Source organism: Podarcis pityusensis, assembly GCF_964106645.2.
Source record: "Podarcis pityusensis genome assembly, chromosome: 1".
NCBI lineage: Eukaryota > Metazoa > Chordata > Lepidosauria > Squamata > Lacertidae > Podarcis > Podarcis pityusensis.
Genome location: NC_138028.1, coordinates 22,684,163 through 22,707,946, shown reverse-complemented (window position 1 = coordinate 22,707,946; position 23,784 = coordinate 22,684,163). Strand labels below are relative to the sequence as shown.

Sequence of the window (23,784 nt, the reverse complement as noted above, 5' to 3'; positions counted from 1 at the left end):
GTCCCCTTCTCCTTGTGCCCCCAATCTTTCCCAACATCAGGGTCTTTTCCAGGGAGTCTTCTCTTCTCATGAGGTGGCCAAAGTATTGGAGCCTCAGCTTCAGGATCTGTCCATCCAGTGAGCACTCAGGGCTGTTTTCCTTCAGAATGGATAGGTTTGATCTTCTTGCAGTCCATGGGACTCTCAAGAGTCTCCTCCAGCACCACAATTCAATAGCATCAATTTTTTGGCAATCAGCCTTCTTTATGGTCCAGTTCTCACTTCCATACATCACTACTGGGAAAACCATAGCTTTAACTATACAGACCTTTGTCGGCAAGGTGATGTCTCTGCTTTTTAAGATGCTGTCTAGGTTTGTCATTGCTTTTCTCCCAAGAAGCAGGCGTCTTTTAATTTCGTGGCAGCTGTCACCATCTGAGGTGATCATGGAGCCCAAGAAAGTAAAATCTCTCACTGCCTCCATTTCTTTCCCTTCTATTTGCCAGAAGGTGATGGGACCAGTGGCCATGATCTTCGTATTTTTGATGTTGAGCTTCAGACCATATTTTGTGCTCTCCTCTTTCACCCTCATTAAAAGATTTTTTAATTCCTCCTCACTTTCTGCCATCAAGGTTGTGTCATCTGCATATGTGAGGTTTTTGATATTTCTTCTGGCAATCTTAATTCGGCTTGGGATTCATCCAGCCCAGGCTTTTGCATGATGAATTCTGCATAAAAGTTAAATAAACAGGGAGACAATATACAGCCTTGTCGTACTCCTTTCCCAATTTTGAACCAATCAGTTGTTCCATATCCAGTTCTAACTGTAGCTTCTTGTCCCACACAGAGATTTCTCAGGAGACAGATGAGGTGATCAGGCACTCCCATTTCTTTAAGAACTTGCCATAGTTTGCTGTGGTCGACACAGTCAAAGGCTTTTGCATAGTCAATGAAGCAGAAGTAGATGTCTTTCTGGAACTCTCTAGCTTTCTCCATAATCCAGCGCATATTTGCAATTTGGTCTCTGGTTCCTCTGCCCCTTCGAAATCCAGCTTGCACTTCTGGGAGTTCTTGGTCCACATACTGCTTAAGCCTGCCTTGTAGAATTTTAAGCATAACCTTACTATCGTGTGAAATGAGTGCAATTGTGCGGCAGTTGGAGAATTCTTTGGCACTGCCCTTCTTTGGCAAGGCAGTGATCCATGAAATGGCTTCTACATTAGGCTTGAAGATGCTGAAAACATTTTTGTGCACATTAGCTCAGTAATCTTTGCAACTCTGTAAGGTAGGCCATTTATTATTATCCCCATATATCTCCTATTTCGATTCTGCTCATAGTTCATTCAAAAAAAAGGCCCATGGTATTCCACTGCTGTTTAGCTGTGGAGGGGGGCTACAGCCAATACAATTATAACATCTCTGGAATATAGTCCACTGTTGTTATCAAGGACTGCACATGTTCAAGTGAATATAGCTAAGAAAAAATATAATAATAATATTTTATTATTTATACCCCGCCCATCCAGGGAAACTGGAAAAATGAGAGCCAAACCAGAGACCGCAAATCAGGTGAAGCCATGGCAGGCTGTCAGTCTCTCTTCCCTGTTCGAACACACAACACAGCATGTGAATACCCCAAGGCAGCAGTTCACCATCCCTTCTCTACAATTACACATTGCTCCAGTATGCTCATTCTGACAATGGCACTTTTTTCTCTCTGGGAATGTTGGTCCCATTGGGGAACCTTCCACCTTCTAGGCAGGTATTAGTTGAACCACTTGCAATTTAGTTAAATGACTGATTTAAAAGTGGGAACTTTGAAATCTCTTAACATGAGGAATATAGGATAATATAGATCCAAAACCTTGTGTGATTGGAAAGGCACTTGTGCGGTGATCTCCATGCTGCCTACCATTCCAACTCCTGGGGTCTCAATCCCATGTCATTTCAAAGGCACCCTTGGCCTGCAAAAGCAGATATCTAGGGGGCACAGGAGGCTGCAGTGGAAAACTCCACTGGTGTTTTCCTAGATTGAATCACCAAATAGCTAAAAGTTCACCCTTGCAATATTGTTGAATTTCTGGCAAACTTTTCTGTTGAGTAGTTAAGAGTAACATTTATGTTCAGGTGCACACAAAAATGGCTACATACGTATATGTATATTTATATGTATAAGTGTTTGTGTATGTATATGTATATAATTACAGGTAGGTAGCCGTGTTGGTCTGCCGTAGTCGAAACAAAATAAAAAAATTCCTTCCAGTAGCACCTTAGAGACCAACTAAGTTTGTTATTGGTATGAGCTTTCATATGCACGCACACTTCTTCAGATAAGTGTGCATGCACATGAAAGCTCACACCAATGACAAACTTAGTTGGTCTCTAAGGTGCTACTGGAAGGAATTTTTTTATTATGTATATGTATATCTATATGATATAGAGCTGCATTTGGAACTCCAACTGCTGGGTAAACCTACTCAATCTGGCTTCTGTTGTCCCCCAGTCCCCCACCATCTAGTACACCACCAAAAATTGATCTACTTTTGCCTAGCTTGTATTTGTTCTTTCTCCCACTTGCCCAGGATCCTGTGTGTTTTACCTTACGACGGAGAGAGACCCAGTAAGCAGCTGGCTTTAGTAACTCCAGAGATGCAGAATAAAAACTGGTGAGGAGGGGGGTGAAACCACTTGTCTGCATTTGGCAAAAGTCTAAGGGCTGCATCCAGTGCTGTACCAGTGGGGTTCCACTGGTACAAGAAGATTGACATTTCCTTTCCCCCCACCCCGAATCTGCTCCAGAGGGTCTCTTAACCCTCTAGAGTTGATTTTGAGAATGCAAGGGAGGTTGAAGGGGACAAAAGATGAAGAAGCTCCATTGCATGCTGCACAGTCCAATGCACCGGTGGAGCTGCAGTGTTAATGGAATGTGAGAGAAGGAAGCAGACATTCAAATGAGGCTCTGTTGGTGTTATGCAGGCTTCAGTTTTCACCAAGGCCTCCTGTTTACAATCTAGTCTGATGAAGAATTTTGGAGGTCTCGAAAGCTTGCACACTGTTTTGTGACATTTTTGTCAGCTTAGTAAAAGGCACTGCCACCAAAATGGATTTTATAATTTTTTCTTATCGGCCAACACAGATATCTTCCGGTTTTGGTGCATTGCGACCGAGTTCTGTTACCTTGTTTTTTAAGGTCCTCAATTTGATCCTCTTTAAGATCCAGCTGCTCTGCTAGCCTTGATGCAGATTCTAATGCTGCATTTGCTTCCTCCAGGTTTTCCTGTAAGATGAGGTAGATCATCCATAGCAACCATATACTGCGATAACTATGCCATCAATACAGCACAACAGAGTTTAAAATCAGGCTAGCCAAATGGATTAAACACATACATACCAGTATAACTTAGGTCAAACTTTTTAAAGTTTCCTTTAAGCATTATATTCCTTGAGCGATGCCACCAAAATGGGTGAATTCTTACCATATGTGATTAATAGAGCGGAACGTAATTTTTGGCATCTTACTAAGGACTCTGGGTCTTGTATTCTACACCTGCTGGGATGGCCTTAAATAGTTCACTTCACCTCACTGCATGACCCTTGATTTATATAAAATTGTGACTGCAGTTTGATTTACTGCAGGTCTACCACCTATTTGCAAACTCTCAAGGCATACACCTTTCCAAAAATCATGTTCCTCACCTATGGGAAGAATTTTGGTTGGTCTTGGCTTGCAGAAAATATTCAACGACATGATCAGGCAGATTCTATTCCTCTCTCAAATCCTTTCCCCCAATATTTCCTCATACCTTTCTACAGCAATAATCTAGTATCTTATTTCTGCTGCCTTCCACCCTTTCGCATCTGTCCGCTGCTGCTGTGGTTGTTTGCCAAGAAACGAGGCTGCATTATAGAACCATTTCAACATTACCTGCAACGAAACTACTTTATCTTCTAGTTGCTCTACTTTTTTCTTCCATTCTTCAGTCTGCCTTTGGTGTTTCTGTAGCTCAGCTGAATACATAGCTTTCTCTTCTAAAAATAAAATATGTACGCTTTTACTTTTAGATATATATGTGTGTGTGTTTTAAAAAACAGAAACCTAATTATGAAGAGCAGATACAGTGGTGCCCCGCAAGACGAATGCCTCGCAAGATGAAAAACTCGCTAGACGAAAGGGTTTTGCATTTTTTGAGTCGCTTCGCAAGACGAATTTCCCTATGGGCTTGCTTCGCAAGACGAAACGTCTTGCGAGTTCTTGCGAGTTTGTTTCCTTTTTCTTAAAGCCGCTAATAGCCGCTAAGCCGCTAATAGCCGTGCTTCGCAAGATGAAAAAACCGCAAGACGAAGAGACTCGCGGAACGGATTAATTTCGTCTTGCGAGGCACCACTGTATCTGGGAGAATAGCTCAGTTTTATCACCAAAATACTATTAAGTATATTTTTTAAATAAGCTAGTATGAATGCACTCTTATTTCTGGAGGAGTTAACTTACCCTGCTGAAACTGCTCTAGCACCATCTGCAGGTTGGCCAGGGACACAGCATACTGTTTCACTTGGTCCTGAGAAATTGTTAGCTGCATGACAGTTTCATCTCTCTGCCTGGTAACAAAGTTCAACTGTTCTTGCAAGGATTCCACCTGCATGCTAGCCTCGTGGCTTGAAGTAAAATATGTAAAATCAACCAGGTTATTTTAAAAACACACACCAAAAAACCTTAATTTCTGCTGCCCCTGGATCTTTCAGGGGTCTGGATATTTGGCAGTTGTCACCTCGGCTTCAAAATATAATCATGAAATCAGTTCCTGCAGATATTCTTTGCAGGAAGAAGAGTTTATACTTTTCTTCTTTCTTTCAAAAAAGGTTTTAAAAAGTTAATCAAATTTTGTTGTTAGACTGTTGTTAGAAAAACAAACTACTCTCTTCTGGAAGCAATTCTAGTTATATATAGGTATTTCATTCTCCTCAGATTTAATATAACCCAGGGGAAAAGAGGGATTAAAGTGACATCACTCAACAGAAATGTCAGTTTTTATAGTCAGATATTAAATAAATTATACGAAATACTAAGTTGGGTTCTAAAGAAGAAAGTGTTTTTCTTTTCTTGGATTGTTTTGATTGCATACTTTATGGAAAATACAAATAAAGGTACAAAAATTTTAAAGGGCCAGTGAGAAAGCAAGTGCTTCCCCACTTGTATGTTTCTGCCATTTGAATGAGGAAGTTGAGAAGTCCATAACAGCTCAGCTGCATCAAACCAAGAGGGACATTAAAGGCTAGCATCCTGCCTCTTTCAGTGGCCAGCTGAGAACTTCCAGGTATGGGGACAACGGTCCTCTCTTCCTATTGCTCCTCAACAACCGGCAGTCAGATGCAATTCACCTCTTAAGACAGAGGTTCCACTTAGCTGCTTTTCAAATCATCTAGCCAGTAACCATCTGCAAGTATTCCATAAATGAGATCTGTTGCTTTCTTTGATCCATCCTGATCCATCAGCCAATCACTTTCATTGTCAGGCCGCAAGTTCCAGTGTTAGGAAGGAAAATCCCCTTTTGCTCTCTATTTTCTTGACACCATTTTATAAAACCTCTTTCATGTTCTCTGTCTAATCCGAAAGCCTCCTGCACTTAAAGCCTTTCTTGTGCTTTACTGCATGTATAGATCAAACAAGGCCCTTCAGCTCCCACCCTAAAGAATAAAACACCTCTCTCTACCACATGCGTTAAGGAATGAATTATCCTATTATTGATGCACCATCTAGTTCAGGGGTTGTCAACCTGGTCCCTACCGCCCACTAGTGGGCGTTTTAGGATTCTAGGTGGGTGGTAGGGGGTTCTAGGGCACAAGCTGAATCCTCCTTCCATCGAGCACTGGTGGGCGGTAAGGAAATATTACCATCAAGAAAGATGCATTAGTGGGCGGTAGGTATAAAAAGGTTGACTACCCCTGATCTAGTTGAAAATTTCAGGACTTTCACCCAACCCTAGTTCAAATTCCCTTGCAAACCATTTCTCCCCCCCCCTCCCCTTTTCAGGCAATTAACCTAATTATAACTTACTCTGGGCAGGTAAAACAAGTGAAACCACCAGCATTCCCTTTTGCCTTTAGAGAAGGAGGGAAGGCAGGCAGGCAGGCAGGAAGGAGGGAACAATAAGAATGATAAAAATGTATGAGCGGGCCCTGTGTTGCAGTTAAAAGTCTGAGCATGATGGCTGTAGTATACTGACACTTTAATTACTTTCTGAAAGAGAGCAAAGGAAGAGACACAAGTGCCATCAGGACTTCTGGACAAAACCATACAAGGGTGCTCTCACATCATCGCCCATCTCAATAGGATGTCTGGACAAAACATTTCAACAAAACTAGCTGCTGACTAGGATTCTGGGTACCGATAAGGCTAAAGGAAGCAAAGTTATTACCTGGCATTCTCCACTGCAGTTGATGAAAACTGCAGCTTTTCTTCCAAAACCTGGACTTTCTTTTTAAGCTTAGATTCCCGATCCTCAGCTGCTAAAGCTTCCCGTGTGGAAGTGTCTTCCCTTTCTAAAAGGTGATTGCGCAATCTCTCCAATTCTTGATTCAGACGCTGCTCCTTATCACGTAAATGCTGTATCTGTGTAATTAATTGAGGGCACATTGCTTCAGCTTTTCTTATTCACCGTCAGCTACCCACTCTTTCATTCACTCAATTTTCATCCTTCGATGGTGCCACATGTTTCTACAGAGACTTTCCCTGGTGCCCAGAGTCCCCTGCCTCCCCACCCTCAAATAAACCTGCAAGGAGCATTATATTGCAACCTACAGACCAGGTTGCTGTGTGTACTTGGATTAGGGGTAGTTGTGACATCCCTGACAGTTTGTTTAGTTTGCAAATATGCCCACAAGCCCCCAAAGACTGGTAACTCTTGCATACCTCATTCTGTAGAGCAGTAGTCTCCATTTGTTTCTGCTTCAGTGCTAACATGACTTTATCTCTCTCTTGCTGAAAAGCAACGGCCTTCTCCTGCATTGATTTTGCTTCATTTAACAGCTGGTTCAGCTCTCCTGCTTTCCCCTTCCAAAAATAAAAATAAAGAGAGGCTATTGCATTTTAAAGATCTATCTTCTTTTAATGTTAAAGGTGCAGCAATGTGCCAGGGGACTTGAAAGGATATAAATGTGGATGTACAGTAATAAATTTGAGAATTAAACTAAGACTGGGAACCCCACAAATACTTATCTATGCACAAGCCCCTACTGAACACTACTGACTTACATCTGAGTACACTTGCATAAGATTGCATTGCAAATCAGATGTTCACTAGAATTTGCATCTTCCTCATTTACAAACTTTACATTCTAAAATATATGGACATTTAAAAACTGATACTGGTCTTTTCCTCAGGAGACCTGAATATGTTCCTTAGTTTTCAGCCTCTGCAAAAGTATAGACATTTCTTAAGCAAGAATGTCTAGAAACTTATTGACATCCTTCCTGGAATTCTGCATATGCAATTGGGACCCTGTGCCAGATAACAAAAATAAGCATTGCATGACTTAATAGCAATCACACCTTTCTCCCTTTGACCTTGAACAAAATAAGCAAAAATTCAACTCATCACGTACCTGCTCTTTCTCTTTCAACAGTTTTTCAAACGTAAAAGCCTTCTCCTTCATGGAACTAGACTCAAATTCCTTTTCCTTCAACATCATTGAGAACTGCAGGTTAGTCTCCTGTAGCGCTCTGAACTCGGTTTCTTTCTCCTTGCATTTTGCCACTATTCTATCATTTTCTTCTTTCAATTTATGGATGTCCATTTCTAAAATCAGAGTTCTCTCCTTTAGGTTAGTTATACCTTGCTTCAGCAGTTCATTTTCGTTCTCTTTATTACTAAGGTTTTCACTGAGAGAAAGCAACTGATCACTTTTTGATTTTATTAGCAGGTCTTTTTCCCTAAGTGACTTCTGAAGGACATCACACTTCTCCTTCAAGTGCTTTATCTCAAATTCAGACCCCTCTTGACCCTTTCTTTCCATCTCCGATGATGCAGCCATAGCATCCGACAGCCTCTGATTATTCTCCTGCAGAATTCGGATAGTTGAATCTTTTTCTTCCAGTGCTTTACTCATGCGCTCCAGTTCCTCATTTAGTGGTTTGGAGTCACTAGTAAACATCTGAGAAGCAGCACTGCTGGAAGTCTCCGATGACTGTGAAGCGGTGGTAGACTTTACTGGCAGAGGAGGTGTTACCATATCAAGTTTCCCCAGAATAAAATCCCTGGTGTTGTTCAGCTCTCCTATGCTATGCTGAACTTGTGCTAATTCTTGACTAAATGTTTTCAGCTTTCTCTCATTTTGTTCATAGCCTTGAATCAAGCCATTATACTCTATCTGCAGCTGAGAATTGTTCTCACTATCCATGGAGATCTGTGTTTGAAGTCTTTGCAGTTCCTCTTGGAGATGAGCAGACTCATGTTGCATATTTTGGACAGTGGTCATTACTTGTTTCTTCCACTCTTCCATTTTCTTCACTTGCTGTTTCAAATTATCACGTTCCTGTAAAAGCTCCTCGAACTGATTGCTGTTAATCCCTCCTAACTCATTGCCTCCATCCATGCTGGATGTCTGGAGGACGGTCAATAAAGTTTGGCATTTTTGACTTAAAGCATCAATCTCAATATCTTTCTCTCGAATTATCCGGGACAAGTTCTTAATAGTTTCTCGGGACATATCTTGGCTGCTGTTTTCAAATTCATTGGCTAGTTTTTGATTTTCTTCCTGAAGCTTTTTCAGAGCTGCTTCCTTAGCTGCTACAATGTCCATCATCTTGTGATATTCTGTTCTTAACTGACTGTTTTCCCTAGTCTTCTCACTAAGAACTGCCAGCACTTGCTCCCTTTCCATGGCATAGGCCTGTAATTGCTGCTGAAGGTAAATAATATCCTGCCCATAAGATGGAGATGAAACCCTTGCATGGAGAGCTTGTATCTCTAAGTTTTTCTCTTGGATGATTTGCGTGAGCTTGCCAACTTCATCTTTGGATAGCTGATCAATTTGTCTACTTAGCAAGACATTCTTTTCATTCAGAAGTTTGATCTCCATTTCTCTCTCCTTGATGCCTTTCACCAGCCTTTCAATTTCAGCTTTAGATAAGTCATGCTTCTCATTCCCATTTTCACCATTAAGTGTCTGCACTTTGGTTTCTTGAAAGAGATCAGGAGGATCTGGCTGAATGACTGTTCTCTGATTATGCAACTGGTTTTTAATTTGTTCTATTGTCCGCTGCAAGCTTTTGATTTCCTCATCCTTTTCCAAGCACACCTGTTTGTGTGCGATGCTCATTTGTTCACACTGAAATTTGGACTCCTCAGTCTCCTTTTTGTACTCCTGCAGGGAATGCTGAAGTTGGGCCATTTTCTGATTCTGATCCTCAACCGTTCTTTTGTTAATTTTTACCTCGTCTTCAAGATTATTTTTATGCACGGTTAATTGTGTTACTTCTGCTTCAAGTTCAGTGATAATATCTAGGGTTTTGGGCTCAGCCAAAGAGGACGACCTACTCTGCTGGTCTTTCACGCGTTCAATTTCTTCTTTCAAATGATTGTTCTCTTCTTTCATGGTTGAAAGGCTTTTCTCCTTTTCTTCTAAACTTTGTTTTAAAATGTCAAATCTTTTGGAGTCCTTAATATAATCTTCATGCTTCTGCTCTAGTTCAGAAGCCCTGGTTTTAAATTTTTCAACAAACACTTCTTTCTCTTTTATGAGCTCTGTCAGTTGTTTTTGCCCGGCTAAGCTAGTCGTTAACATCTCTTTGGTTTCCTCATGGTCAGCTTCCATCTGTTCAATGCTCCTCTTGAGTTCTGCTATCTCAAAGTCTCTCTCTTGGTTGAGTTTAACTAAGCGCTCGTGTTCAAACTGTAACACCGTGGTATTCATGTTACGTGCGTTAGACAGCTCCTCAATGGTTTGCTCATATTTATGAGCCTGTTCCAACAACTGGCTTTCAGTTTGGCTTAGTTCATTTTCTAGCCGCCTTTTTTCTAGTTTCAAAGCTTCCACCGTGGTATCTTTTTCAAAAGCGATCTTACTCTTCTCACTACTAGCTTCCTGTAACTGCTGTTTCAGTTCTTCACAAGCCATCTGAAGCTTTTCCTTTTCCATCTGAAGCTTTGAAATACATTTCTCCAAGTCTGTATTTATTTGTTTATTTTCTGAAATTTGCTCATTCAGCTTTGAAATCTCCGCTTCCCTTTCTTTGGCTGATTGAACGTGAAAACCACTGTTAGAGTCTTGACTTCCCCCGCTAGATTCTGGACTTATCTTGCTTAACTTATTTTGGAGTACAGAAATTTCTTCTTCTCTTTGTGTTAGATTTTTCTTTAATTCTACTATTTCCTGCTTATTTTTGGAGCTACAGTGCTGGGATGTTTTTAGCTGTTCTTTTAGCTCTTTTACTTTGTTTTCCAGGTGTTGTTTAGTCATGTGCAAATCATTAAGTGCAAATGTACACTGATCCAATTTCTCTCTCTGGCCTTCTAGCTCCTTGCTCATTTCCAGCTTCTCAGCTTCTAGCTTCGATGTTTTTCTTTTTTCAGACTCTGTGTCCATTTTTAGCTGGTTGACAGTATTAGCGGTTTCTGCATTCTGCTTGGCTAGCTGCTCTTTTAAAATAATCATATGCTAAAATAAAAACACAAACAAATGTTTAAAAAGTAGAGAAAGCCCATACATGGTAAATAAACAGACCCGTAAAGCACCCTGAAGAGTGGAAAAATCACCATCACTTCATCATTAGTTTTTCAAAATACTAGAGAAATTATGTTATTGAATTAAGCATTAATGTCAACACCAGTTAGGGTTGTATTCAACTAACTTTTACTCAAGAGTAGATCCGCTGAAATGAATGAACCTAAGTTAGTCATAACCATTAATTTTTATAGGCCTACTCTGATCATGTTAACAGGGAATGTTAACATTTCGAATATATTCCATCCAACATTCTCTGAAAACCTGCATTATTTCTCTTCACAACAAAGCAAATTCACTGACGAGTAATACTGATAAAAGTGATTCAGCCAATAGTTTTAGATTTCAGTACAGACAATAAATATCCTTACCCACCCAACCTCTTTAGTTTATTCAATATATTACCTGGGTAGCTTCTTGGTTCTGCTTGTCCAATTCTTCTAGTTCTGCTATTAATGTTTCTTTTTCAGCAATACTTTCATTAAATTCATGTTCTTTCCTTTCCAAGTCTTGTCTTAACTGATTTAACTCTAAGTTCTGTCCTTGAGTCGATACATATGCATCACTTTCACACGTTGGTTGTAAGCTTTCCAGTTTTGTTTGAAGCCCTTCCTTAATTTAGACAGAAAAAAGACCCTACATTTAATAGGATAAAATTAATTTGAGAATATTCATGAGTATCAATCAGTTGGGGTTTTTTGTCTTTTTAAAGAGGGTTTGAAATTATTTATTGAAAACACAATATTCACATTAATGACTGAAAGTACTAAATTAGCCAAATGGGAAGACAAAGCTATTCAACTGAAAAGAGAGGGCACCATTTCTGTTATTCCTGTCCAGTTTGTAACAGAAGCTTAGGAAACAACCCCATGCCTGGTCACATATTTCATATTGCATAAACCACTTTTATTACATTAAAAGATTTAAGTGTATTTGCAATTCATGCACAGCTGTAGGAAATAAACATATTTCTGAATTTATGGAATTACAAAAATTAAAACATTCTGGAAGCATGAGATGCCCCCCTTTAAGGGGATGCAAACCTTAAATTAGGGAAAGCATGAACATAAATGCTTACTAACTTGCCTTGTCCCGTCAATTTATTGTTTGGTAAGGTCTGAAGATACTGTGCTAATATACTCTCTCCTTCAGTGTACCATTGAGGTTATAGTATACTACTATGTGCTGACAGAGATGGGAGAAACTGCAGCAACCTCCTGGTATTCACATACATTTGGGTTCACATTTACCTGTTTCTCAGTGGCATTAACACAGAACTGAGCAACATGGGGCATGTGTGGCTGTTGGAGCACATTCATACTATGCAAGGTTATTTGTAAAAGCATGAGAATTTAGTAATTTGTTTACCTGATCTGATTTTTTTAGTCTTGTTATTTCATTTTCCGCATCTGTAAAAACAATAAAAAATAACAGCAATCATTTTAAGAGGAAAGTATACAAGAATACAAAGGCAACACCTAAGGTTATAATCACAAAGATACAATTTTGGAATTTTACATACTACTAAGTTAAATAAAAAAAAGCTAGCATTAAAAATAATTGCGTAATTACTGTTTATTTATTTTCTATCATTCATGACAGCCACTCAGAAATAAGCTAGAAACCAAGGCAGCCAAATGAATTTCAGTATAACAACATACACATCTCTAATATGTATATTCTTAGAAGCATTCATTTTCATACACTTAGGCCAGGAACCAGACTCCTCAGCTTTCCTTCCCAGGCAGCAGCCTTATTCCTGAGGGTCAAGGGGAATTTTGGGGTAGCATTAAATGAGAGGACACTACTGGAAGAGAAAATGGCCAAATCCCACCCCCATCCTCACATAAAGAAGCGCTTTCTTCATATGTCTCTTTGAAGTGCATTTCAAGATTGTCCTAAAACTATATACACATGATAAGATTAGAGACAACATTACAGTGGCTTCATACCAAGAAGTGCTTGCTGTAGTCGGAGCACTTCTGCTTGTAGCGATTCTACTGCAGACTTCTGGACTTCCACCTGTGTTTTTAAATCAGTCTGTTCTTCAAGAAGAGATGCCTGGAATTTATGGGAATCAGATTTGAGTCTTTCATATTCCTGCATTAGTTGACTCTTCTCCATTTTCACCAATTCAAGTTCTTTCAAGAGACTATTTTTCTCTTCTGCTGCTGCTGACAGTTGTTGACTTAAACTTTTGACTTTATCCTGCAAGTCCTTCAGCTGCGATGCTGTCGATTCAGCCACAATGTTCTGTGGGTCACAGTCAGAAGAAGTGTCAGCAGCTGCATCAACTATAAAGTAGAAAAAAAATGCAACTGTAACATCTCCCAGATATTTCTTTTTTCTATGGGCATTTTCCCAGATATTTCTTTTTTCTATGGGCATTTTCTCATAGCGGTCACAAGATCTAAGTGCCAAAGAAATAGTAATAATGGGTTGGGTCCAGAGTCAAAATGCATAATGGGGCTGACAAAAGTCAACTTGTCTGCCTATCTTTTATTTTCTTTTTCTTTTGCACATCCTTTATTATTTTATTCACATAATATACATTCTTTACAACAAACAATTCCAAAATAAACAGTCAACTCCAAAATAAAAGCATATGTAGCAAAACCAATTAAGTAAAAATTAATAAAGAGTGGGAATGCGTTAAGGAATATATGAAAAAAGTCGGTGCTGGAGCTTAAAAATTAATATGCAAAAGTTTATAAGGCGCAAGGAGATAGGATAATAATATATTAAGGATGGAATAACAAATAAAGTGAATAACACAACAATAACAAAAATAATAGTAGGTAAAGAAGATTGCACACGGGTGGAGGGAAGTACTGGGCTGTGGGGGAGGGAGGTGAAGCGATTAATTGAAATTGTTAAAGATTGGTGTAGGATTTAAGAGATTTAAATTTTTATATAGATTCTATAAGGAAAGCAGCAAGAAATATCAAGTAAAGGTATCGGAGAGGAGATCAGTGTAAATGAAAACACAAAACTTGTCTGCCTTTCCTTCCCACACCACCAGGCACCAGAAAATGCTTCATCAGGGGCTGGAAGGGCCATGCAGAAAGAGGTAAGCTGTGGTCTAGGGGGCTCGGGAAAACCCAATAGCCCACTGACCATCAGTGGAACAATTTCAGGGGGCTGCTGTGGAGGGGGGGCAGGGAAGACTCCTTCCATGAGCCCCATTATATATATATATAACTCTGGATCCAACACAATAATTTTGGAATAGCAGGTATTTTCAACCTGTGAAAAATCAGTTTTTTCTCCAGCAGATATGTTGTCAAAAATAAATTATAAAAATCAAAGGTTTAATTAACGCTGTTTGGCATTCATAGCTCAATTACAATTGAGCAGTTATTCTGATTCCTAAAAGATCTATTTCTCACAAGTGCAGAATTAATATTATGTGGCACCTATAGAAGTACCAGCTCTACATATGGAAGCAGTCGAGTTAGTCCCAAGCTGTTGGTTTTATGCATGAATAGTAAAAATTGGCGCTGACGCTGACAGGCAAAGCATAAGACAATGACAAGGTTCTTATTAAATCACTTTTAAAAAGACTGAGACGCTTGTGCTTTACCAACATGTTAGATCAAGTCCCTAAAGATGGCTGAAACAGGAATTTCCAGGATCTACTTCCAACGCTTTTGGAGCCTGCTAGGTAGAAAGGGTGTGTTTGTTCAAAGGGTGTGTTTATAGATGAACTGCACTGTGTCTGTGAAACTAGTCATTATGTGAATTCTGTGGCTGCTGAATGTACAGATTTGGATGTAGGTAACTTTAAAAATGACTTTTCCCTAATACAGATGCTAAAAAGCATGTGTGTATAAAAATGGCATTTAGCTAGTACAGATGCTGAACTTATTCCATCCTGTCATGAGTATATTACTGTATGGTTGGAATCTAAGACAGTAAGCCAAGGCATGCTGATGGAGGAGTAAACCACACTAAACTTTGTGGGACTTACTTCCAAGTAAACATGAATAGAATCAGGCTGCACATTATTATTTTATCTTACATTCTCTATGGCCAGCATCACGCCCAGCTGCATCCAGAGTTAAATGTCACATTGAATAAGGAGTGTGTGAGAACAAGTTTTCCACCTCTCGGCAAAACTGATCCCTAAACCATCACAGACTTGGTTAGGTATCTAGACAGAAAAGTCAGTGTAGGATACCCAGGAAGCCATCATTATAATTTCTTCTGAACTTTTGATTGGTTCTTACAACCTATTTAAATGCACCAAGGCCAATAACTGTGCAAATTGTCATACACAGTGCAACCATAAAGAGTATTCTTGAATGCCATACATATCTGGTTCTCTCAAGAGCTAGAATCAATGACAATAACCAACAATTCATTTTAAAACTCCCATCAAACCAATAAACAAGACCTTTCTGTAATTGATCCTCAAGTTCTTCTATTCGTTCCTCGTATTCACCCAGTTCTTCTCGATGACGTCGGCTTATTTCTGCTAATTTATGACGATGTGCATCCTGTAATACTGAAAGCTCATGTTGATGCTCATCTATTTCTTGACTCAAGTTCTGTTTTAGCTCCTAAAATGTGCATTTTAAAGAAAGTTATATCATCTGTCTAAGATATAGGATGCAGATTATGTCTTGTATTTTTAATGTGAGCAATAGTTCATGCAAGACTTGTGAAGACTTGGGCATGGTACACATTTTATATCTATATTGTTATCTATATATACAATATAACAACAGAGTTTACTTGTAAAAAACAACACAACATCTTGTTTTAATTCACTCAGATAATTTCTCCACCACAAACCTATCAGTATTTATAGTCATCCTCATCTTTAATCGTAGTTTGTCTATAGTTAAGGATGTGAATATCTTGTTTTATGTGAATGTTTACAAACTGAAAGAGGATTAACAGAAAATGTAAAGCAAGAGGAGAACTAATTTATTAAAATATAGTCTTACCTTGATAATATTTTGCAGCTTGCCGATTTCATTCTGATCTGTATTATTTGCTCCTTCTGGTTTGGAAAACTAAATAACAGGGAGAAAACTTTTAGTTTTGAAAATGCTGAAAGATGTTCAGCTAAAACGTATGGGATCCGCAGCAGAGTTTGGGAGAATGTGGGAGGCTGCAGATGGAGAATGGGGACCCACTAAATGTTTGAAATGGGAAATCCTATTTGCGTAAGCCCACCCTGTAGAATGCCCTCAGATGTCAGGGAAATAAACAACTACCTCACTTTTAGAAGACATCCGAAGGCAGCCCTGTTTAGGGAAGTTTTTAATGTTTTAATGTCTTATTGTATTTTTAATATTTTGTTGGAAGCCACCCAGAGTGGCTGGAAGGGTATAAATATATTATTATTATTATTATTATTATTATTATTATTATTAGAAATCCCACCAGGCACATATGGAGGGCTCCATGGAGTAGGGGAGGGAAGGAAAGTGTCATTTGTACAAGAGGGAGTCCATTGTGCAAGAAGAATGTTACCAACGGATACCACCTACAAAATGTTTGAAAAATTGTGTGTAGTAGAAGCAACACAGAAATCAGTCATAAGTTTATTAGATTTTAAAATTTTAGAGTTGTCTTTAAGTTAGCCGTCCATTGATTTAAATGGGTCTAATGCTGGGTGGCCATCTGTCACGGATGCTTTAGCTGAGATTCCTGCATTGCAAGGGGTTGAACCAGGTGACCTTTGGGGTCCCTTCCAACTCTAACATTCTATGATAATCAGAGTATGACTGAGCTGAATTAAACCCAACCATAAGATTAAGAATTATATTTATATAAGATTAAGAATTATATTTCTTTAAAAAAATGTCTCCAATAAATACATACAACTGATCTGCTTTGGATCCCTTTTGTCAAAAGAACAAAGATGCATACGTAGGATTCAAAGTTGACATACAGTACATCTCTATCCACTTTGACATGTCACAAACATCAAACCACAACACCTGAGAGCTTGAATGAAGCAAGTGTGTGCTTTTCAAAGCTTTACAACCCAAGCATTCAAGGGTAAACGTAGCTCTACCACAATCTTGCAGAGCTTTGCACTCCATGGTTTGTAAGAGAAAGTTGGACACTGTCACCATGCTTGTGCCATTCATGTAATAATATATATTAATAAGGATTACCCAGTTTTAGAAATAAGGAAGTCAACAATATCTCATTTAACGGAAAAGCCCAGAATAGTTATCTAATTCCTGACAAATCTTCCACCCCAGTAGAGACTGTAGCATGGGCTTTATTAGCAGTTAACTCAAAAAGTGTTATAAATTCAGAACACTTGTAACACAGGAAAGCGATCCACCTGTGCAATCTGTTTCCAATGGTCCACTTCTGATTCGAGTCTAGAAACTTCATTTGATAGTCTGTTTATTTCTTGTTGGGACCAGATTACATCTCCAAAGTCCATGTCATCTCCTTGAAAACCAGAAGAACTATGTCTAACCATAGGGACAAAGGAAGCTGATGGAGTGGTTGATGGAGAGGCAGCAGCTCCTAACTGTGCTGACTGAGCAGCTGACTGCACCTTCCGCAGTTGCTCCTGTAGTGTATTCTGCCTGGCTTTAAGATGGCTGATCTCCACCTAAAAAGACAGGACGCAGTTACAAGTAAGATTCAGCACGAAGGAACAAATAATCTCAGAATTTACCTATCACCTGATAAAAGTATTCCCATCTGAGCAGAAGACTTCAGAGATTGTACATGTAATAAAGTAGGAAAGAACTTTCTCATGTAACTCAGTGGTTACAAGTGGTATCAAATTGGTCATACAAAGTATTTCTTGACCAGCAGCTCTACACTGCGGCTTTCAAGTACAGTCATACCTTGGGTTACGAACGCTGCGGGTTGCACGTTTCAGATTGCGTACTGGAATGGGTTACTTCCAGGTTTCGGTGCTCACGCAAAACCACAAAATGACGGCATGCGCAGAAGCACCGAATCACGTCACGTGTGTGCGCAGACGGGGCGCTGCGGGTTGCGAATGTGCCTCCGGCATGGATCACGTTCGCAACCCAAGGTATGGCTGTAATTAATTCTGGAATTTTCTACTTGATATACTACAGGTATTGCACAAGCACATTTTTCACACAGATCCTGTTCATATGCTTATCTGGACAGCAATCTTGTATCTGTGGGGGAGGAACAGAAGGATTCATCCCCATCCATCATGCTCATAAGACAATGCATCCATGTGGATGGCTGTAGAATGAAGGGTAATTCTTCCGCCTTAAAAGAGAGAATGTGTGTTTACATATATATCTGCTATCGTGGGAACAGCATTCTGGATTAAGATAAGGGTTTATGCTATGCTACTGTCTCCTGGAGAAGGAAAACCACTCTGGGATTTGGGCAAACATAAAATGACATTCATAACGTATTTCTGTGTTTTAGTCCTTCATTGAAATTCCACCAACCGCACTGAAACAATTCAAGAAGTATATGAAGAGCTGATACAATTATCCCTATTTGTTTAGTGACAAAAATTCGACTGGGTAAGCAAATTGTGGGTAGCCAGTGCAGCTTAAGAAGAAGAAGAAGAGAAGAGTTTGGATTTGATATCCCGCCTTTCACTCCCTTTAAGGAGTCTCAAAGCGGCTAACATTCTCCTTTCCCTTCCTCCCCCACAACAAACACTCTGTGAGGTGAGTGGGGCTGAGAGACTTCAAAGAAGTGTGACTGGCCCAAGGTCACCCAGCAGCTGCATGTGGAGGAGCGGAGACGCGAACCCAGTTCCCCAGATTAGGAGTCTACCGCTCTTAACCACTACACCACACTGGCTCTCAGACAAAAAGCCATTAATATTATATTTCAATAAAAGAAACAGTAGTGCACACATACACACAAAATCCTTGAATCATGTCACCAACCCTTAGGGTGAAAACTTAGAAATCTAATCAATCAATCAATGTACACACCCTTGCTGAACAACAATTTCTGTGTCACTTTATACCTCTTTCTGCTGTAGCTGATTCCGGTATTCTATGGACTGTTGCTTTATTTGAAGCTCTGCTGCTTCATGCTTTTCTTCCAGATCATTATAAGCCTTCTTCAGCCTCTCATTCTAGAGGGGAAAACAAGTAAACTGAATCGTCAAAGAAAAGAATGCTAAATTCAATTAAACCAACATTCTACTGTACTGAAAATATGCCAAGAAGCCCAAGCTTAAGAACAGGTCTTATTTTTTTCAGTGTGATTTTACAGATTAATTTTTTACCTCTGATCTCAGTGTTCCATGAATATTTTCTACATCCCGCAGACTGGAGCTGGATACAGGAAAGTCTGCTGCAGAACCTGAAAGGAATGGAGAAGGGAATACAAATGAAATCAGTTATCACAACAGTATATGTATGTGGATAGGTTTAGTGGCAATATAAAATTAAAAAGTGTCAATTGAAGGTAGATTATTTAAAAGGATTTCTTAGACTGAACTACTACTACATCAGTACTGTATTAGTGCCTGAGAGTCAATTAAAAATAACAACACAACATTTTAGAATTCATGTGTGTTGGATTTAAAATGGAAACAAACATATAATGGACTGACCATATTTTTTATATTTAACCACTTTTTCAAAAAACAACAACACAGGAAGGTTGACTCCACTATAATTGTTTCTTACCTACATAAATCTCAGAGATTATGTGTAAACCGTATTCTCCTCGGAATATGAAATTCTGATCCTTAGAAAAGATTTTGCTTCCCTTATAATATAGTGACTGTTTGTTTATAATAAAACATAATGCAAGTAGGGATAGTGCTGGAATATTTTATTGGTGCATTTAGTAAATACGTTCTCAACCTTTAAACTCCTATGTCACTGGCAGGTAAAAAGGACATAGATACAGATGCTTGAAAACTTACTTAAAAACTTGATATTCAATGAAGTCACTACATGTTTTAAATTCAAATGTATCTTCCAGAAACTGCCTACAAATATTATGTTCTAAAAGTTCTACGCAACTGAAATACTTTGCTTTTTTCACAACACCCTGTTGGAATAATGGATAATCTCCGGAATCCCACTATTATTGGATACTTGATAGCACAGTCACAGTATATAGACCTTTAACACGACGGCTGAACTTTGCCTTCTGAGTGTACACAGTGAAAAATGTCTTATGTGACATCATCTTTCTTTTGCAATTGAGTGTATAAAGATAGACATAAAAATAATGATGTGAAATAGTTATGAGACCAAAATTATTTTTGCTGTCCTCCTTTCTCATATGCCACCTGTTCTCCAAAGCTCTTGACAATTTAAATTGCTTAGTAGTGAAATGAAAAAAGTTGCTAAAATTTTCTAAAACACACTATTCTAAATGAAACAAAGCCAACTGGAGATTAAATCAACCAAAAAAGAAAACTACATTCAAGTTGCATGTTACTAACCATCACAATATTAAAAATTGGTACAAACCTTTTATGGAAAGCATGTTTGTATTACATGTTTGTGATTCATAATATACCTTCCTATGAAGTTTATATTAGTGGTGTGCTTTCTAAGATTGCCCAGGTATAGCAATATATACAGAACGAACAATTGAAAACCGAATGCTAAAAGGGACAAAGCTCTGCCAGAAATACAGAATTTTTTTTGCCAGTGACCTATACATTATCCTCACTTGATCCACAAATTCCACCTGTCATTAAAAATGTAATTTGCCTTAGGCAGTTGTCATTACACCAGCAAACAGCACAATATCCAAGGCATTTCTTATTGTTTTCTGCCAGGTGTCCCACACTGTTCCTTCCTTTATGATCTCCATGGTTGACTGCTGTTTTGTGATGTTCTTCATGAACGGTCCCAGTTTTAAAAGTTTTCTGAAATATCCTCATTGTATTTTTGACCAATACTGTCCTCCCCTATCACAATAATGCCATTTCCCCCAACCCCCAATATCTAACCTGTTGGGTGCAAGTTCGTGTTTCTGTGGAGGTGCCAAAACAGTGCAACATCATACCAAAAGAACTTCACCAGGTCCCATTCCTGTGTGCTTTCTGGTGAGCAGTCAAGACTTTTCCTTTCAATATACTGTTTTATGAAAATTGATTCTTCTGCTACTTTTTGTCCAAAGCATCCTTTTTTTTCAAGAAAAGGCACTTTTAACAGTTTGCTTGTTTTGTATTTGTTATTGTTACAATTTGTTTACATTGTTTGTGGCCTTGTGTATTTTTGGATGGGATGGGCAAGATATTTTATTTCAACATTTGTAGCTCCAACTCAAAACAATCCTCCCTGCCCTTTCATAAGCTCTCGATCTGACTCTGCTACCTTGCCTCCACATGAGAAAAGCCCTGATGAATCAGACCAAAGGCCCATCTAGTCTAGCATCCTGTTCTCACACAGGCCAACCAGATACCCGTGGGAAACCCGAAAGTGGGAACTGAGCATGGCAGCACTCTTCCCCAAATGTGAATCCCAGGAACTGTCATCTAACCTTAACTGTCATTTTTTTTTAAAATAATTTTTTTTGACAAAGTAATACTAATAAATAAAATAAAAATAAAGATGTGCACTCCACCCCGAGACCATTCCACTGTAACCACCCAACCTCCCAAAATTTCAACACCACTTGTGATGGTCTGACCCCTTTCCGTTTTAACAGTACAAAACCTACAAACACCTTCCACATCTCCTCGAAATCATTTCTCCTGCACATTCCCCATCTTACCTTAATAGCGCATGTCAATTTACCATTAATAGCTATATCCCACACCTCTTTATACCATTCTTCCATTTTACACTCACCTTGCCCCCTTCCTATCGACAATAACTGGGGCAGCTGTCAACAAATTCGTGAGCAAGTCCTTCCTGGCCTGCGAACCTTCCGCCCCATGCTAAATCAATTGACAATACTACCTGTGGACTTTTGGTCAGCTTTAACCCAGTGATTTCTCCTTAAACACCCTTTGCCAAAAAATAAAAATAAAGTACATATTGATACCCTTAACTCGGTCATTCTGCCGTGGATGCTTTAACTGAGATTCCTGCATTGCAGTGGGTCGCACGAGATGACTTTTGGGGGGCCCTTTCCAACTCTACGATTCTAGGATTTTAACTCCACCCTTCCCCATCCCAAGAGCACATTTGGCATTTATAGACAACTCCCAGCATCAGAGCTACTCCCCTCCGGTATTCAGGACACTTTTGATTCCCCCCCCCCCGTGTCTTTCCTTTTGTCTTCTCTATGCTGGGGACCCCTGAGTGCTGCCACCTTCCCCTCCCTCCCTCCCACCCACCCACCTTCCTTACCTCCCATCTCCTCCGCGCCGCCTTCCAGCAGCATATCCTTGGTGAAGCTGGAGATCTGACCGGTCAGGGTGGACAGGCTGCCTCCCACCTGGCCCACCAGGGACTGCCCCAGCCCCGCTCCCAGGCCGCCCAGCCACGACGCCATCACCGCTGCCGCTCAGCTGTCGAAGGGGGAAAACAAGGCGCCGCCGCCAAGAGCAGCTGCCGCCGCCGGTTCCCCTCAGCGCCGCTTCCCCACGCCCGCCTGCCTCGGGGAGCAGCCCAGAGAAGGGAAGCCAGCTGCTGGGCCTCCCTCAGAGCTCCGGGGCCGCCATGAAGCACCTCGCGCTTCCCCTCCAGCCCGGGCTCCTTTCTTCAGTCCGCCGTGGGGCCTCCAGCTTGGGCTGCCACCTCGACGGCCGCCATGACACCTCCCAGCTGCACCATAGAGCGGCAGCCGCTAGCGCGCCCCTCCGGACGCCCAGGGACGTGGCCTGGAGAGCAAGGTCAGCCGGGATACGGGAGGATAAAGCGGCGGCGCCCTCAAGCCGCGAGCGGGAGAAGCGCAGGCAGCCCGGATTTCGCCGAGCTCCAGTCGGTTCGGAGGGTGGCAAGGCAAGGGCGGGAGGCGGGGTAAACGATCCGGAGCACGTTTACTCCGAAAGGTGTACTGATTCAGTGTCAAATGAAGTTTATTTCACTCCAACATTCTGTGCCCTAATCTTATTCAGACAATGTTAAAGCAAGATTTCTTTCCCAGTCGCGGGCTCAGTATCCAATATTTAGTATTTTTCCAACCAGGACCATCAGCTGGGTCATCTCAAATGAGGTAAAGGTAACGGACCCCTGGACGGATAAGTCCAGTGAAAGGCGACTTTGGGATGTGGCGCTTCATCTTGCTTCAGGTCAAGGGAGCCAGCGTTTGTCCATAGACAGCTTTCCGGGTCATGTAGCCAGCATGACTAAACCACTTCTGGCGCAACAGAACACTGTGACGGAAGTCAAAGCACACAAAAACGCTGTTTACCTTCCCACCACAGCGGTACCTATTTATCTACTTGCACTGGTGTGCTTTCAAACTATAGTGGTATCTTGGGTTGCAGGCGCTTCAGGTTACAGACTCCGCTAACCCAGAAATAGTACCTTGGCTTAAGAACTTTGCTTCAGGATAAGATCAGAAATCGTGCAGCGGCGGCAGCAGGAGGCCCCATTAGCTAAAGTGGTGCTTCAGGTTAAGAACAGTTTCAGGTTAAGAACGGACCTCCAGAACGAATTAATTTCTTAACCTGAGGTACCACTGTGCTAGGTTGGCAGAAGCTGAGACAGAGCAACAGCAGCTCACCACTGTCGCAAGGATTCAAACTGCGGACCTTCTGATCTGACTGGCAAGCCCAAGAGGCTCTGTGCTTTAGATCACAGTGCCACCTGCTCCCTCTCTCAAAATGAGACTGTCTTCAACAGGGTTGTCGAGGAACGCTGCACACGTTATCAACTTATTTAGTTACAGAAGTTGCATACGCACACCCCAACACACACTCTGCTGACTTAATTCTGGTTTTGAAGATAATGAATGTGCTGGTGGTGCTCAGCAGGATTAAGAGAAAAGATGGCTGAATCAAAAAGCCTAGTAAAGTTAACGCAGAACCTGGCTGGAATGTGAAGACAAGTATCCAATACATATCAGCTTAACATTAGAAGCTTTGAAAGAAATTTGTTTACCTTCCTGCCAGAACTGGATTCTGCATTCCCCTAATATGGAAATTAGGCTATGAAATGAACAGAAGATACATTCAATGTTTCCCATGCTTCAGGTAAGTTCTGACACTGACATTACTGGACAACAGGT

At 40.4% G+C, this 23,784-nt stretch overlaps 1 protein-coding gene across 1 annotated transcript in view; it reads right to left on the bottom strand.

Annotated features, from left to right (window-relative positions):
• Positions 1-22,392, bottom strand: part of TRIP11 (thyroid hormone receptor interactor 11) — a 37,518-nt gene extending 15,126 nt beyond the window's left edge. Inside the window, exons 1-15 of the mRNA XM_081003486.1 lie at positions 21,960-22,392; positions 18,920-18,996; positions 18,656-18,766; positions 17,009-17,287; positions 15,651-15,719; positions 15,095-15,260; positions 12,651-12,992; positions 12,067-12,107; positions 11,104-11,310; positions 7,579-10,632; positions 6,887-7,027; positions 6,393-6,586; positions 4,469-4,632; positions 3,905-4,008; positions 3,157-3,256 (exon numbers count right to left, since the gene is read on the bottom strand). Coding sequence (XP_080859612.1) covers positions 3,157-3,256; positions 3,905-4,008; positions 4,469-4,632; positions 6,393-6,586; positions 6,887-7,027; positions 7,579-10,632; positions 11,104-11,310; positions 12,067-12,107; positions 12,651-12,992; positions 15,095-15,260; positions 15,651-15,719; positions 17,009-17,287; positions 18,656-18,766; positions 18,920-18,996; positions 21,960-22,104 — 5,194 coding nt within the window. The 5' untranslated portion in view covers positions 22,105-22,392. The remainder of the gene's footprint in view (positions 1-3,156; positions 3,257-3,904; positions 4,009-4,468; positions 4,633-6,392; positions 6,587-6,886; positions 7,028-7,578; positions 10,633-11,103; positions 11,311-12,066; positions 12,108-12,650; positions 12,993-15,094; positions 15,261-15,650; positions 15,720-17,008; positions 17,288-18,655; positions 18,767-18,919; positions 18,997-21,959) is intronic.
• Positions 22,393-23,784: the final 1,392 nt, after the last annotated feature.